Below are 16,554 nucleotides of genomic sequence, written 5' to 3' on the forward strand. Positions count from 1 at the left end.
GTGTTGCTAGTACATGATCATTCAACACTTCCAAAAATATATATTGTTAGTTTGTGGATATTCCAACAGAATCGTACTGTTAAGTTTTCGATCGGTAGACTATCCGATCGGTAGACTTTCCAATTTTCAACTAAAAATATTTAATAAACAAACATTCTTTAAAAAATTCTTTAAAGGATATTCCTGAGTTTGATGCATTTTTAAAGATATTATTGACTAAAAGACTTTTTAACGATTGTTATTACATATCAAATATATTTGTCTGCATAAAATATTAGTGGCTGTATATTAAATGTGTTTCTGATCGTTCTAATATGTGTATAGGTTCAGTGTCATTTTATTTTCTAAAGTTTTTTCATTTTATTCATACGTACAAAATTATTAGAAGACCCCTGCGTGTGCTGTAACCTCACCGTGGTGCAGGGGTGTAACATTCTCTTTGAGAATGGCCAATACAGCACAAAATTGAAGTTTTTAGTAAAATTCAGTATCCATAAAATTCTGTGATATTTGTGTTTTTGCACAGTTCTTTACACTGTTTTTGTTTAAACCTTGAATTTTTATATTGATGTTGATCATCACTTTATTTATTTTCATTACCATTGTATGACACCCAATAGCCGATGTATTATTTGTGCTGGGGTGTCGTTAAACATCCATTCAATTCAATATTAGAAGACAAAATCCAGTTTGGGTTTTTTACAAATATTAAGACGACCAGAACGACATTGAATACACAGACAATGATATTCTAAACAAGAAAATATATTTAATATGTAAGTTTAATCGTAGAAATATTTTATTAGTCGGAAACATCTTACAATGCAGCAAACTCAGGAATGTCCCTTTAACGTCTCTCTATTAGTTTGTGGAGACTTACCTCGAGGATCCCTGTACAAAGTTTCAGAATATCCTAATCAAATCCATAGGGAAAAATAAACTTTAAAATTTGGACATACTGTTTTAAAATTTAATTTTACAAAATCATTAGATTTACATCAAACAGGATGAAATGAGAGAGAAAAAAATAAAAGCTTAGCTCACGGACTAAGCCCGCAAAGTGAAACAATATAAAAACGTAAACAATCTACAGCCTGTCTTAAGAATATGTAACTATGAAACATCTAGCTATAGACATTAAGAAAACAATATGTAATGACATTCTTCAATTTTAGTACATATGTACAATATATGTCAAATAGTGGCATATCACTTTTAATATATAGCATGAAAACTATTTTTAAATATCTACATAAAAGATATAAACATTATTTCATTTAAAAAAAACAATGAAAGGTAAACTACTGGAGCTAGTCCGGTAACCACAGGCTCATTTCTGGGCAAACCTGGATTTGCAGGATCAGGGGATTTTTGTTTCCTTTGCTGCATTATTCGCCTCAGGAAATACAGAATTTGAAGGGGCGTACAATCCCGTACACCCTGGCAAAAACCGCGTAACGAATTTATTACCTTTTAGATCTTTTTCAAACATTTTGAACAAATCACACAAAGATTTTTAAGGTTTAAAATATTGTTTATAAGATAAAATTTCAAATAAAACACAAAAATATTATTCTTTAAAGGAATGCAGCTTTATATGAATTTTAGAAATATACTAACATTTTTTAAAAACTATTTATACACTAAGATATGCCATTTACCAGATAATACTATAGAAATTAAAATGCTATAACAGTAACTGAAAATATTTATACTTTTATCAGGGTAATACAAATCACTAATCTAGATTTAACTACAAACATTTTTAACTTTAATTATTAATTTAAGTGAATTATCCAAGTTGATTTAATATGTATGAAATGTTCAACTTCTGTTATTAATGCAGAAAATGTTAATAAATAGCAGAACATTTTTTTATTATTATTCTGTGTCAGATGTCAGTTTTATTTTCTTTGAAAGACTATGTTAATTGTGCCAATCTTGCAATTGTTGAAGATGGGTGCATTCTGCTTCTCCTGTAATGGTTTTTATGTGATTTGTGTTTCTATGGTACTGGTAGATGTAGTGGAGTTATTTTTAGTGTCGTAATCTCTGAACAGTTCTTCGATGTCAAATCCATCAAGATCAGCTTCATCTGCGGGAACCTCCCCGTGCTCCGTATCAGCAGTAGCACTGTTGGTAATTGCAACAGCAGAACTGGTTCCAGCAACTGGACTGTCGATATGAACGAGTGCGTTGGTACGATGTGGTGTTGGTGTGGTTTTGTGCATTGCTGAGGTGATGGCTGTTCCCATTTGTACCTTTTCTTCCTCTGATACTCTGTGGTACATGGCCAGAGAACTCACAGATTTATGACCAGTGACAGACATGATCTGACTTGCCTGTGAACAATTCTTTTTCATGCTCACGGTGATTTTTTGTTAGTTCATCTTTAGTTTTCTTTACAAATTTTGCACCCGTCTTAGGATCCTGGTAAACTGAGAAAGCATCAGTTTCCATTTCTGCCATATTTTTCCCACCACGGCGAGAAAAGTACAACCGAATTTCAAACTGAACCTTATTAAATAATCCATGAGGTGTAGCTGGATCCATATGCAACGAGCCATACATTTTGGCGAGATCACTCTCAGAAATGCAAGGGTAATGTTTTGTTGCCCCCTTGCCAGCAGCCTTCAATTCTGCGAGTGCGGTTTTAAAGCATAAGTTTGCATCATGAAATTCTGGATTTTTTAGGTCAATTTTTTTTTGAACTGGTGGTGAAGTTAAATATCTGTTTAAACTATGTCTGAAATTTTCCAATGATGATGTTTTGTACAGTTTCCCATTTGATTTGCGGGCATCAACGTAAAAGTGAGATAATACATCATTTAGCTCAGAAGCATTAAATTCTTCAAAATTAGTTGGTTTCTGTTTTTCTAACAAGTAGCTACGTAACGTATTTGCGGCCTTTTTGTTTGCTGCTTGTGTGTTGCTTGGAATGCTATTGATTCTTTGTTGCAATATTTCTGATTCTGTATGATTTCCGAATCGTTTCGCCATTGTAGCGAGCTGTCAAACGCAGACGATTTGTAAACAAAGGGGGGCAACTCTTATCACCTTAATGACACGGGTCTTGTCAATTTATAAATAAAAATTATTACACGGAAAACTACCAAACAACTGATTACACTCGGGCACATAGATATTTATCAAACTATACTTACCCGTATAACATTCCAAAGAATGCATATCATGCGTTTTTCAAAGAAATAGTTTTGTTATAGTTCGGTCGCCTACACAGTGATAGTTCCCGCCATTAAATTTACAATGCAGTAGCATGAGTATGCGAAAATCAACGATTTTCTATATTTTTTGGTTATAACATATTCAAGAAAGTATGTATTTAAAAATAATAAAGTAATAAAAAAAACACTTACCATAAATCGCAATCTCTTTCAAACAGAATTCAATACGTATTTCCTAGTTTAAGAGTTGAGGCGCGAGAGTGAAAAAACAAAACGATAATAATTCTGCCGAACTTACAAAGCGGAAGTCACGTGACAGTTTCGTACACCCTTGCAAATTTTGTATTGGTGCCCAAATTCTCTATTGACCCGGAAAATGACACGGTGTACCCGTGGTATGGATTAGCTATTGACCAATCAAAACGCATGAAATTTATCTAAAAGGTAACAATAAGTTGTCTAGGGGTAGCTCTTTCTGATTAAAAAAAAATAGATGGGGAGGGGGCGTTTGCAGATAATTATTATTTTACTTTATACCAAGTTAACAATTGTTTGTGTGTAAAGAACTCCACCTAAAACATTCGGTTTGCTTGAAGTAATGTTTATTTATGATGTAGATACCGTAAAGTCCATTGCGCTACCATTTTATGAATATTAACCACTTCCTGGTCACACCAACATAGCACTTTTGTCAATTTCTGCACTTAATGGGATATACAATAAATGCATACATATATGTATGTCAAGTAGGATGAAATTAACAAAAAGAAAAGAAAATGAACCCTTGGCTCCCGGACTAAGCTAACAAATTGTAACAACAGAAATCGTAAACTATCTAACGTCTGTCCAAGGAATATGTAACAATGAAACATCTAACTATATACATTCAGCAAGTATTGGTATACGAAAAAAATCCATTAATCAAGTAAAAATTAGTTGGGGTTTTTTTTTTTTTTTTTTTTTTTTTTTTTAACCATACAGTATATTCATTGCTCGGCGCATACCGATCAATATTTCTAAGGAATGCCCCGCTGTGTCGGCTGTTGTCAGAGGTCACAGTCGGGTCACGGCCTGTTATGCACGCTACACGTATGATCTATATAAGGCTGCCTGTCTTAGTCTAGTGTTATGTCTTCACTTTTATTAATCTAATTTTATATTTAATATTGTACATAATTTAGTTATTACTATATGTTATATGTGCCGCCTGCCCGGCCGCCCAAATTATTATTTGGGGTGGGGCGGTGACTCATTGTCTTCTCTTTTTCTTTTACCAATGTGGTATGTGTGCCGCCGCCAGGCCCCCATATTTCGGGGTTGCGGCGGCGTATCTTTACCGCTTTTTTTTAGCGATGTGTTTATATGTTTTATGTTATATGTTGTCGTATGCTAGGGTGTGAGTGTGTTACTCGGTTATGGGGAGGGGGGGGGGCGCATATCTAGCAGTAATCCCCTGCCCCCTTCCGGAGGCTGCATGTTATACATATTATGTCTTTTTTAATTTGTCACAGTATCTTTTAAAAATTCTTTTTATGTAGGTTACTGGCAGTAATCCCCTCCCCTTCCGGAGGCTGCATGTTATACATATTATAGTTTTTTTTAATTTGTCACAGTATCTTTTAAAAATTCCTTTTATGTAGGTTACCAGCATGCTCGCTCCTTTATTGTGTTTTTATATTTTTTATCCATATTTTAAACATATTTTACATTTTTAATAAAAACAACTTGTATAATTCAACAGGGTAGGTGTCTGGTCTGTGCTCGTGGCAGTACCCTGGTTAATTATACCTTGTGTTCTGTCACCGGTTTTATACATTAAAGTGGTGACAGCGTCTGTTGAGTGACTTAATATTTATGTTCTGGGGCGGACCGAAAGGGGTCTGCTGAGCCACATCACTGGATAATAATTTTCTACTGCTGAGTCACTCTCCTAGTGACACTCTACTAATAGTTCACCATTTCTAATTAAACTGGTTGCCATGACTGGATCAAGCTACGGTTGGACACGGTTGGGGGGTGGGGGGGGGGGGGGGGGGGTGCCGGTGTTTAGGGTTTTTGGGGAGCTATTTGGCCTTAGGTTCAGTGTAGGTTCTAGCCTCCCCTCTCGCCCCTTCCCCGTCCTGGTCACACCTAGGCCTGAAATACGATTGGTAATCATTCACGATTAATCCTTTATAAAAAAAAAAAATCAACATAGCTTTTCTGTGGGCTGGGGCTGACCCTCTTACCGTTCCTCCCTACCTCTTGGGTCTAAAAATTTATTCTCATTAATGTATTTATTTATTTAGATCACCCCATCAAAATTGCGGCGTGTTAAATTTCCGGTAATTTTAGAGTAAGCATATTTTTGTTTAAGGACGCATTCAAAATTTATTAATTCTCCGTTTCCTTATTTTATTTAATTTTGGTTGTAGTTTTCTAAATTTCTAAATTGTCCTTATATTTAGATTTCTCCTGCCCCGAGTCAGGCCCCCGATCATATCATGAGGTATATGAGCACGTTAAAACCGTATCTGAGTCTAAGATATACGAAAGAAATGTTACAATTTTAGTGCGCATGTAACCATTGATATATAGTTTCAAAACTTGAATGTATGCAATTTAAATGTATGACGCTTGCAATTGGGAAAACTTTAAGCATTGTTTGCTGTAAAACAGTAGTCATATGTGTGTGCCCGTTCATATATAGTATGGCCCACGCCCTGTTTGTATTTATTAGGTAAACCTGACTTTAGGCCATGTTTACAAACAAGCAAAAGAGGTGTAACGTGGGCTCGAAACCTTAAACTAAAAAAAACCCAAGATTTATATTTAGTCCTAGAATATGCGTAAATTAGCCAGAAACGTCATAATGACGGCAACCTCTGGACAGCCCCCTTTAAGATCAAGATTAACTTTATGATAAAGTAAAGTTAAAACCAGACATAAAGTGTTTTACAAAGTTGTACTCAAATACCAGACGACTGCAGTTTTATATATATTTAAGAATTGAACGTGAAATTTTTTGAGTTTCATGCTAGTATAAAACGCAAAACCGCTTTACACACTGTATGAATGGCGTAGCACGTTAGCGCGAAGCCATTCATACTAAAGTGTGTAAAGCGGTTTTGCGTTTCATACTAGCATGAAACTCAAAAATATTCACGTTCAATTCTTATAATTCCAAACACATAAATAACCATGTCATTAATGTAAACCTTTTTAAAATTAAAAGTGAACTCTATTTTCCAACTATTTACTATTTTATTAACACGAAATTCATACTCAACATTAGCGGAATCCCTATGGTGGTTTCGGCTTTTTCAGGCAATAGCCGAATGAGAGAATGACAATGTTACAATCATTAATACAATTCATATTAATTTTTTGCATTAAATATCAATACCAACTAGAAACATTTTGAATTCACTAGAAACATATAACGTAAGTAATTTTAATAACTTTTAACCTGTAATAAAAATGTCTGAAGCGATCTATTTTGTATGGTATAATTTATGTGAAGCGGTTGGTGTATGAATATTTAACTAAGAACTGTGGATGGGCGCCATTTTTTGATTAGTCCAGATTTACCAATTACGACGTTGAAATTACAATTATAAAATGTTTGAGTGCGTGAAAATTCCATGTGTTGATAGATTTGACATGGAGAAGTGGTTTCAATGTTTCCGGAAATGGATGAAACAGGTGTGTCGCGAGTTTCTGTGTTTACTGGCCTTGTAGTTGTGGAAGTGGCAACACAGGATGGTTTTGGCATGTGTGACTTCAAGTGGTGCGACACAAGTATTCGTGACATTTGACAGTGCCATGCTGATGTTTCGTTTTTGGAAAGTGGAACATTCTCTGTTGTAGCTTCGAATTGAAGCTTCGTTCCTGTGTCCCGACATGTACATGATATACCTAGTTTCAAAACCCCGATTCGTTTAAAGATTGGATCGCAGTGGCTATGTGTTGTGTACGTCATACTACAATGCCGTTGAATGCGCGTTACTGCTAATGGTTGGCATGAACTGACTGAATTTTGTTTTTGAAATCGCTTTTGTAAAAGACCAAATTCCATTGGAATTATACACTTTTTTTGGATCGACAAAATAGATTTTTAGCTGTGGGATTTTGAATTCATTATAAACATGTAACGTAAGTAATTTCAATAACTTTTAACCTTTAATAAAAATGTCTGAAGCGACCTATTTTGTATGGTATAATTTATATGTGAAGATTTTTAGATGTTTACAAGTTTGACAGCAGACGATTACTGTTTGATGTCTAAAAATAGAATCTCAAGGAAATTCCTCGGGGATTCCTTTGTTGACATAATTCATAAAGTAGTTCCGGCTATATAGCCAAAAATAGTGCTAAACTGAGATTCATGGTGCTATGAATGCCAGTTTTTATCATCACGTAATACGAATTTGACCAATCCAAGGGTTTATAATAAAGTGATTTTTTAGAGATTGGAATTATAAACAAAAAATGTTGAAAATTCTGCATGAAAATAAGATTTTGGCTTACTCCCTTAAATAGTGACGTAATTCATATGACGTTCTCTTGAATGATGATGTAATTTGTATGACTTCCAGTATAGTGTGGCATAGAAAACATTAAAATGACGTCAAGTCTAAGGAATCCTTGTTTTTTAATGAAGTTTTGACATATATTTTTGGTATTTTGTAAGATTTTTCGCAGCTCGTACGAGAATAAAAGTAGGATTAACACTCTTTACTCATTATTGGGAATACATAGTTAAAGTTTCTTTTGTTTAACGACACCACTAGAGCACACTGATTTATTAAACATCGGCTATTGGGTGTGAACAATTTGGTAACTTTTTTTTTTATCTGGGAAAGAAAACACGCTACATTTATCCATTAGTAGCTAGTGATCTTTTATATGCACCATCCCACAGACAGAACAGCACATACCAAGGCATTCATATACCACTCATACCCGATGGGTCGACTGCGATCGATCCTAGACAGACCAGGTAATGCAAAGACAAGTATACAGTAAAATATATTTAAACCATACATGTCATAGTTCATAAATGTATTATGAAGTTATCTTCAAAAAAAAACACCCCAAAACCCCAAACGTAAACAAAGAAAAAACTAAACAAAATGAAAATGGAAAAAAGAAACTCACTTCCACATTTTCTTGTTTCGAATACCAGTGTCGGTATGTGTTTAATACTTGGAGCTGTCATTTTCTTGTTTCGAATACCAGTGTCGGTATGTGTTTAATATTTGGAGCTGTCATTTTCTTGTTTCGAATACCAGTGTCGGTATGTGTTTAATATTTGGAGCTGTCATTTTTCATTTTACTTTGTAATATATATTTTTACGTATTTTCGAACTTATTGGAAGGCAAAATCGATTTTGGGTGACAAAGAAACGCATTGTTTGTACAGATACTGATATTATAATCAAGAAACTATTTTTAATGTGTATTGTTAGTAATAAAAAATGCTCTGTAAGTTGAAGGACTGTCCCTCTGTATTCAAAAGTAAAACACTCTTTTTAAATACGGATAAAAACAATTAATCACCAGACAAGTAAAGTAATTGCACGTGCAATTCAGCCGTTAATATCCTCGTACTGCTTGATTGAATATAAGTAAAAATTCAGAAAAAACTGCCTAACTTCGCTGTTACAGCATTTTCAGATACAAGTTATTCATTATACAGTTACGTGCAAATTCATCAGTTACCTTTTCATGGAAACATACTATTGTTAATTTTGGCAACTAAATGTAAAATTAGTGAAATACTATGGTACTGCAAATTGGAGCTATAATTTTATTTCAAGAAACGAGCAAATATAATATACTGGAACACTTAAGCCAGTAAATCATATTAATTTAATGTAAGTTTTTTTACTTATAAAGTCGTTCGAATCATGGCAAAAAAACAAACAACTGTGGTGTTGTAGCGTAGACGTCATTCTGTCTTCGGGTTCTAGTTACGGAACAATGTAGGGCTATGAGATTGATTTTGGTTATATTTAGTTATTATGTTCTGCATATCTTCAGGTTTCTTCTTTATGTTCCTGTAAATAAATATAATCTATGATTTATTCCTAATGTTACATGACATAAAATAGTAATATTTCTGTTAGTGTTATAACACAAAAAAATTGTTATCTAATTTTAATTATTTATTTTTTCATACTTACCTAGTACAACAAAAAAGCTACATAACCTGAGTCATATCTCCCACTGTAAAATTGTTCTCGTGTAGTGCCCAGGGGCCCTATTTTCGAAACCATCTTAGCGCTACGAAATGGTAAAACCGTCGTAGGTTGTGACGTCACTACAGCGCACGCCATAGTTACGTCATAGCTTACGATAATTTCACGATTTCGTAGGCTAAGATAGCTTCGAAAATAAGGGCCCAGGTGTACGACACCCAAAACATACGAGGTCTTCAGTCTTAAGCCTCAAACGCATGCGCAAAATTTATTCCCATGTGTAAATTTGCTCAGAGTAAATTTAATTAAGTAAGTAAAAGCGTTCACATGATGTTAATAAAATGTGAATGTTTTATTAATTTTACAAAAAGGGTTGTAAATTTTAATTCTCTATTTGTGTTGTTTGTAAAATGGAAAGGCTGCTATACCAATGGAAATGAATGATTGAATGAATGTTTAAAGACAAGAACAATAAGCCATATAAAGTAGGTGTTGCATTTTCGATTGGACCAATACAGGAACATAATGTACAGGCAAACGATAGGTAATCAACATGGTAGATAATCATAAAGAATGGACAGAAATGGTTTTGTGGTAAGCTGGATTTTTTCTTTTAAAACAAAAGAAGAACTGTGTTCATTTATCACTTTAATGGATACGTATTGACCATTGCAGGCACGTAGGAACTGGAGCAAGGTGGGGTGTAGCCTGATAACCTTATCTTGATAATGAAAATGTCCAGGTGTTTATTTTTTTGTCCTACTCTATATGAGTACATATAAAAACAAGTCTTATGCACTCCCGTGAACCCCAGGTAGAGGTTAGATCCCCCACCCCCTAGATATCATTCCTACACGCCTGCGTTGTACGTGGACGTGTACTTGTCAGTGAACTTATAATAAATGTCCCATGTGAGTATGTTGATGTTCTTAAGCATGATGTTAAGTCATGAATAAAATGTTTAATGTTTCCTAACTATGCACAATAAATAATAATGAATCTGAATGACAAAACTATATTCCGATATCAAAATCGTATCAAAATCAGAGTCGAAATGATGTTACTATCAGGTGCTCGTTCTTAGGAAGAATGCCCATCCCCTAGGAGAAACGTATCAGGCTGTTTCCTCCCTGTTGCACCGCCATTAGGAGGACTGCCACTCGAAACTTAACTTAGAAAATACACACTTGTACAGGATAGAGCTCCATGGAATATAATATTATACAGCTGTGATGGCATGCTCTCATGAATCACTGTAAACATAATGACGATATCAAGTGTCTGTTTGCACCGTCAGATATTATTTTAGTCAGTGATGCGTCATATCGTGAAATGACCTCTGAGTGTCAATCATCAAAAGTTTCAAAGGCTTTGAGGAGTTTCTGGGATGTTATAACCTTGATCAAACAACTTCTTTGCCAGAACGATATGTCGATCATTAAAATCAGCATATAAGGTATCTCAGAATTTGTGAAACAGACACCAAAAGCTGAGCAGAAGGTATATTGCTCGACTATTGAAAGCTGGAGTCATCTCTGGTGGTAAATCAATGAAAGGTAATCTGTGATCGTATTGTTATTTGATGATATAAGATCATCAATATATCAAAAGGTGAAATTAAGACTTTTTCGAAGTCTCTTTGGTTTTGATTTAGCCAGATTAGTTAGAAAATGTGATTTATATCCACAGAGAATCAAATTGACCACTAATGTTGAACAGTTGGTGACATTGGTGTCGCCTTGTAAAAACACTGACCACTTGCAGTGCCTCGCAGATGACTGGTGAAGAACTTGAGGAATACATATCATAGATACTAATTAAGTATTACGTAGCTGAAGGAGGAATATGTCTGTTTCATACAAGATTAACAAAAAGAACAGAGTATTATTATCCCATATTAGTGTGTCCCTATCAAAAATATTAGAATCGTTATTAAAATACACTTTATAGTCTGAGCAAGTTATATGTTGACTAACCTGAATGGTAGAAAAATATATTTCCTAGTTTGCCTATTAAAATAATTGATATGCATATAAATAGTATTTATATGCATATCAATTATTTTAATTTTTAATCTGTATTACGTTTTCATGGATAAAACGTTCGGTGTTGGTGACTAGTTTTACATGCTTTCTTATAATGAATAACTGCAATATACAATAAAAATGGAGAAATTATTAGTATTTTTTAAATTATTATTATTATTATTATTGTTGTTGTTATTATTATTAATGAAAAAAAAATCTATTCTCTTCTTTTAAAAACTTCGAGCTCTCAAAATTTGAGAGAGAAGTGACTTATAATTTGAACAAAGCGTGGGGCCTATTTTTAGATAAACATCCAATTTTGTTGTTTAACCTTTTATTCCGGAAGTAGCAGGATTTTATATCGAAATATTATAATTTTCCCCAAGAGTATACTTCAGAATACATACACATACACACACACACACACACACACACACACACACACACACACACACACACACACACACACACATATACATATACATATATATATATATATATATATATATATATATATAATTACCTCTTGTAAAGTATCCAAACAGTAGGAATAGCAAGAGCCAGTACAACAGCGATCACAATTCCAGATATAGCACCTGCACTTAAGGCAGACATGCGCTCTGGACCATGTTGAGTAGGTGGTTCTAAGGAAAAGATAACAAAATCATTTAACAAAGCGATCACAATTACCGATATAGCACCTGCACTTAAGTCAGACATGCGCTCTGGACCATGTTGAGTAGGTGGTTCTGAGGAAAAGATAATAAAGTCATTTAACGAAGTGATCACAATTACCGATATAGCACGTGCACGTAGGTCAGACATGCGCTCTGGAGCATCTAGAAATATAGAACACTGTCAATTAACACAGATATAAAATTCATTGCTATGATAAAGTGATCACAGTTACCGATATAGCACCTGCTCTTAAGTCAGCCATGCACTCTGGAGCATCTAGAAATATAGAACACTGTCAATTAACACAGAGCTAACATTCACTGCTATAACACTTTCCCCTAAACATCAGTTTCTGCACAAATCAAAGAAACATATTCTGCAGTTGGTGATAATTCTCATATCAATGACGATACCCACAACCCAATAACGCAGGCCAGCTGGCAGACGGGTCCTTTATGTTTAAAATGAAAGGTGCACAGAGTTTAGTTCAACATCTTCATGATACTGTAGTCACCATTTGTCACCCAGCTCTATACCTCATGCACTGGTTTCAATAATTTGTATTGTGTCATTTTGATTCATGTTATTATTTTATATTAATGTTCTTTTTTTTATTATTATTAATGTTTTTTTAATTCAAACTGTCAAATGTTACTTTACAGTTAACGTACTTAAAAGGTTCATTGTTGTTTTCAGTACAAATTGTGGTCAGTAACGGTCTGAACACAAATCGGTCAAAGTAAGCACATTTAACTTTCAGATTTTCTTCTTAATTACAGACACATTACTGCTCTAAAATACTGCACAACAAAAAGGAATCTCACAAAAATAACTTGCATCCATATACAAAACAAAACAAAACAAATTTAAAAAATAAAAACCTGACAATTTTTACAACTGTACCCAATCATCCTAGTTTTGTTAGTTAAGGTTAACTCCCTGCATGCATGAAACCATGAATTAAAACAATGCTCAATAAATACAACAATAAGTATGATGTAAAGAAGCATTCTGAGAATGGCGAACGATAATTTTTTATTATTAAAGGTTTCAAAATGCAATAGATGTGTAACTATGTATTTATCAGACATAGCACGTGTCTCACTTCATCCACAGGAATTTTTTAATCCAGTACAATTGTAGGGAAAAAAGTTGAAGGAATAAGAGTCATGTGAAAGATAATCCGAGTCATGTTTATTTTGTAATACAATTTTCGAAAGCCTCTAAACTAGCCAGTACTGATAATCCCTTGTGCTACTCTTGTTCGACTTGTACCTGTACTTGTAGCTGCTCGAGCAGATAATTCCAATCAGGTCTTAAGAAATAAATAGATTTACCACATGCAGTACTTGAACATGAAAAAGCAGCATAAAAGCAATGGCATTTGTCAGAGGTGGTGATTGGGATGGACGAGCCTGAACCTCCAATCGATATAGGCACGTAAATAAATTGTTGTGGTCTGTTGTTTACCAAATAATGTCAACAACATGCTTATTTACCTCTAAGTTGCCTATGTCACAATGTTGGGCTTTTTTGTGTGTTGCATTTTTTAAAATCCTAATACCCACTTTCCTCTTTACTCCTTTGAATTCTATCTCATTTATTCCCAATCTGAAAACTCCTATTTTTCAACTTCTTTCACTGTCCACCTCCACATCCCATTCCTGGTCTCTCCAACCGCGACAGGTCCTTGTCTCTTGTGGCTATTCGTGACACATGTCGTTCCCCATCACCTTTTAGTTGTGGGCTTATTCTGTCCACCTACTCAGTAGTTAAGAGACACTTGTAACCACCTACTATGCTCCCCTACTACCGGTGGTCGTTAGTTAGTTGCGTTGGCCAGACCAGTTTTATCAGCAGCAGAGGACAAAGATGCCAGGCGGCGGCAGGGAAGTACACAGAGACTGTAGCCGTGGAGGAAGTTGAGGCAGGTAGGCAAAAGTGTGGACAGCTCAGAAGATAGAATTGGAGGAAACTGACAGAAAGGGTCGAAACAGATTGAAATTGTGGGAGAAACTGGAAAGATTTTATATATATATATAATAAACAGACATTGAGAATGGTTGGTAGAGGGTTATAGGTGAAATAGAAGAATAAAAGTGTGAGCCAGCTTTGACGGGATTTGAACCACTGTCGTCAACTTGATCGTCCAACAGCTTATCCACAAGATCACAGAGCTCACTGCCAATCACAATGTTACTACTTTACTAAACCGCTACAGCTGACTGTATATTTAGCATTGTACAGTGTCTAACGAGCGATACTTACTGTCCACCACAAGAGCGAAGTCTTTACTTGTTGATTTCGGTATAGCCGTGTTGTTCACGGTACATGTGTACACTCTGCCGCTCTGATTCATGCTGATGTGTCTGAGTGTTAACAGAGAGTCTGATGAGACTGTGTTGTTCCCCTGTGTCCAGGAGAAGGAACATGGTGGGTGACAGTCGGCACTACAGTTGACAGTCAGATCTTCTCCTTCTTTGACACTTGGTGTTGGAGGAATGAATGTAACATTGCTTGGACCATCTAAAATAAAAGAAAATTACCTCATTACCTATACATGTGCAAAACGTAATACTAATACAAATAATAGCTGCAATGTCAGTGCTATTCCTATACATTAATTACAGTAATGGTCCAAGGCCTTCAAATGGCTGTCTGTGAACAGCAAAAAGCAGTCCATTTTTAGACTTGGCAAGCAAAATAAATATTCACCTGTAATATTTAACCCCTCCCCTAACATTCCAGCTAGTGTCTCAAAAGACAGAATCAGCCCTCTGGATTTCATGGTAACGATCGTTTCCGGTACAGTGTCCGTAGCGTGTCCGTAAAATCACAGACACGAAATTTCGTTTCCCATGGTTATTATATTTAGTACGACTATTCAACAAAAATAACATATGCAATTTGTTTTGTTTTTTTAAATTATGTTCCTAATATCATATCACAATACTGAAGACTGTGTTTGACACAATCACAACACCCAATTTGCATTCTTGTGTTATAGTCAATTTAACCCTAACATTACATCAACCCAAAACAAATTAGAACAGAAATGATTTTTTTGTTTTTTGCATTCATATATGTATTTAGTATGACATATTAAAAGTCCCTCTCGAAACTGAATGCTAAATATGATTTTTGGGAGTGAAAATTTGAAAAACGTAATAAATTTAGGATTTTAAAAATATTTTTATAAATGATTATTATCAAAATATTCCTTCTTCATTTGTGTGTCTCTCATAACTGTTTGACTTCTGGTGTTAAATAAGTAAAATTAATAATATTTCAAATTAAAAAAGCTTGTTTAATACAAAAATTAGCAATGTTTTAATAAAATATACATGTCTCTTAATGTCATTTGGTTTTGTAATATTGTTGATGAAAATATTATATACGTATGATTTTTGCTTATACATGTAGAACAAAGGAGAAAATAAAAGAAAATAAGAGATAATATGGTCGTTTCCAAATATAAATAATATCCCACACTTAAAAAATAGATAGATAGATAGATAGATAGACAGATAAATAGATAACTACTTTAATGTGCTCATATACCACTAGGGTTTCGAACAGGTCCATCCAGATTCCGACCTCCGATAAGATCGGTGGCCCGATTCGGGTTGGGGGGGGGGGGGGGGGTAGAGTTGAAAAAAATAAAAAGAATTGACTGCTCGGCCGAATATTTATATATTTTGGAGCATTTTAGAAGGACAGTCCAAAAATAAATAAGAGAGAAGAGAGGATCGGACTATTTAATTTAAAAAAAAATGTTTTTAAAGTAATTTCAATATAAACATTTGAACGCAAATCTAAAAGTTTAAAGTCCGATTTATATGTCCACGTGAGTGGCCTCGTTAAGGCCGTTTGGGTGCACAGCTTATAGGGACGAGATGGGTTGCATCCCGTCAAGAAAACCCACAGATTGACATTGTCATTAGACGTTGAAGGTGTAGTGTTGTGCTGAAATACAGATCTTGAGAAGCCGGTTCCATCTGAACGAGAGAGAGTATCAGACTAGGGTATAGTCAGGTCGTCATGGGTAGGTATAGTGGTGTGGACGGGCCCGACTCCGGGGGATACGAGATGGTATCACTATAAAGCAAAGTAAAGTCTAGAAAAGAGTAGTAGGGGCCGACCCCGCGGTCAATCCTTCAGTGCTGCTAGGACAGGCTCAGACATGTAGAGACTAAACGCGAACAACCGTGGCGTTCTGCAGAATGGCCGTCATACGAATCACGAAAAAAACAAGTCAACATAGTCAGCCGGAGAAATGACGTGTGGAGGCGAGGAATCTCGCTAAATAAGAATCCAACCTGGTGGTGCAGGCTGTCGAAACGAGAAGCGTCCCAGCGTTCAATCAGTTCCAATGGCCGCATACATCCCAGTAGAAAACTTCATTTCACTGACAAAAACAACGAAATGAAGGATCCCAAGTCGAGCACACGAAAGCACGTGCAGTGTGCACACTTGAAACAA

At 35.0% G+C, this 16,554-nt stretch overlaps 1 protein-coding gene across 1 annotated transcript in view; it reads right to left on the reverse strand.

The window, feature by feature from the left end:
• Positions 1 to 7,545: 7,545 nt before the first annotated feature.
• LOC121386447 overlaps positions 7,546 to 16,554 on the reverse strand; it is a 57,207-nt gene continuing 48,198 nt past the window's right edge. Inside the window, exons 7-9 of the mRNA XM_041517346.1 lie at positions 14,341 to 14,598; positions 11,918 to 12,038; positions 7,546 to 9,226 (exon numbers count right to left, since the gene is read on the reverse strand). Of these exons, the coding sequence (XP_041373280.1) occupies positions 9,136 to 9,226; positions 11,918 to 12,038; positions 14,341 to 14,598 (470 nt within the window). The 3' untranslated portion in view covers positions 7,546 to 9,135. The remainder of the gene's footprint in view (positions 9,227 to 11,917; positions 12,039 to 14,340; positions 14,599 to 16,554) is intronic.

Source organism: Gigantopelta aegis, chromosome 12 (assembly GCF_016097555.1).
Source record: "Gigantopelta aegis isolate Gae_Host chromosome 12, Gae_host_genome, whole genome shotgun sequence".
NCBI classification, from domain to species: Eukaryota; Metazoa; Mollusca; class Gastropoda; order Neomphalida; family Peltospiridae; genus Gigantopelta; species Gigantopelta aegis.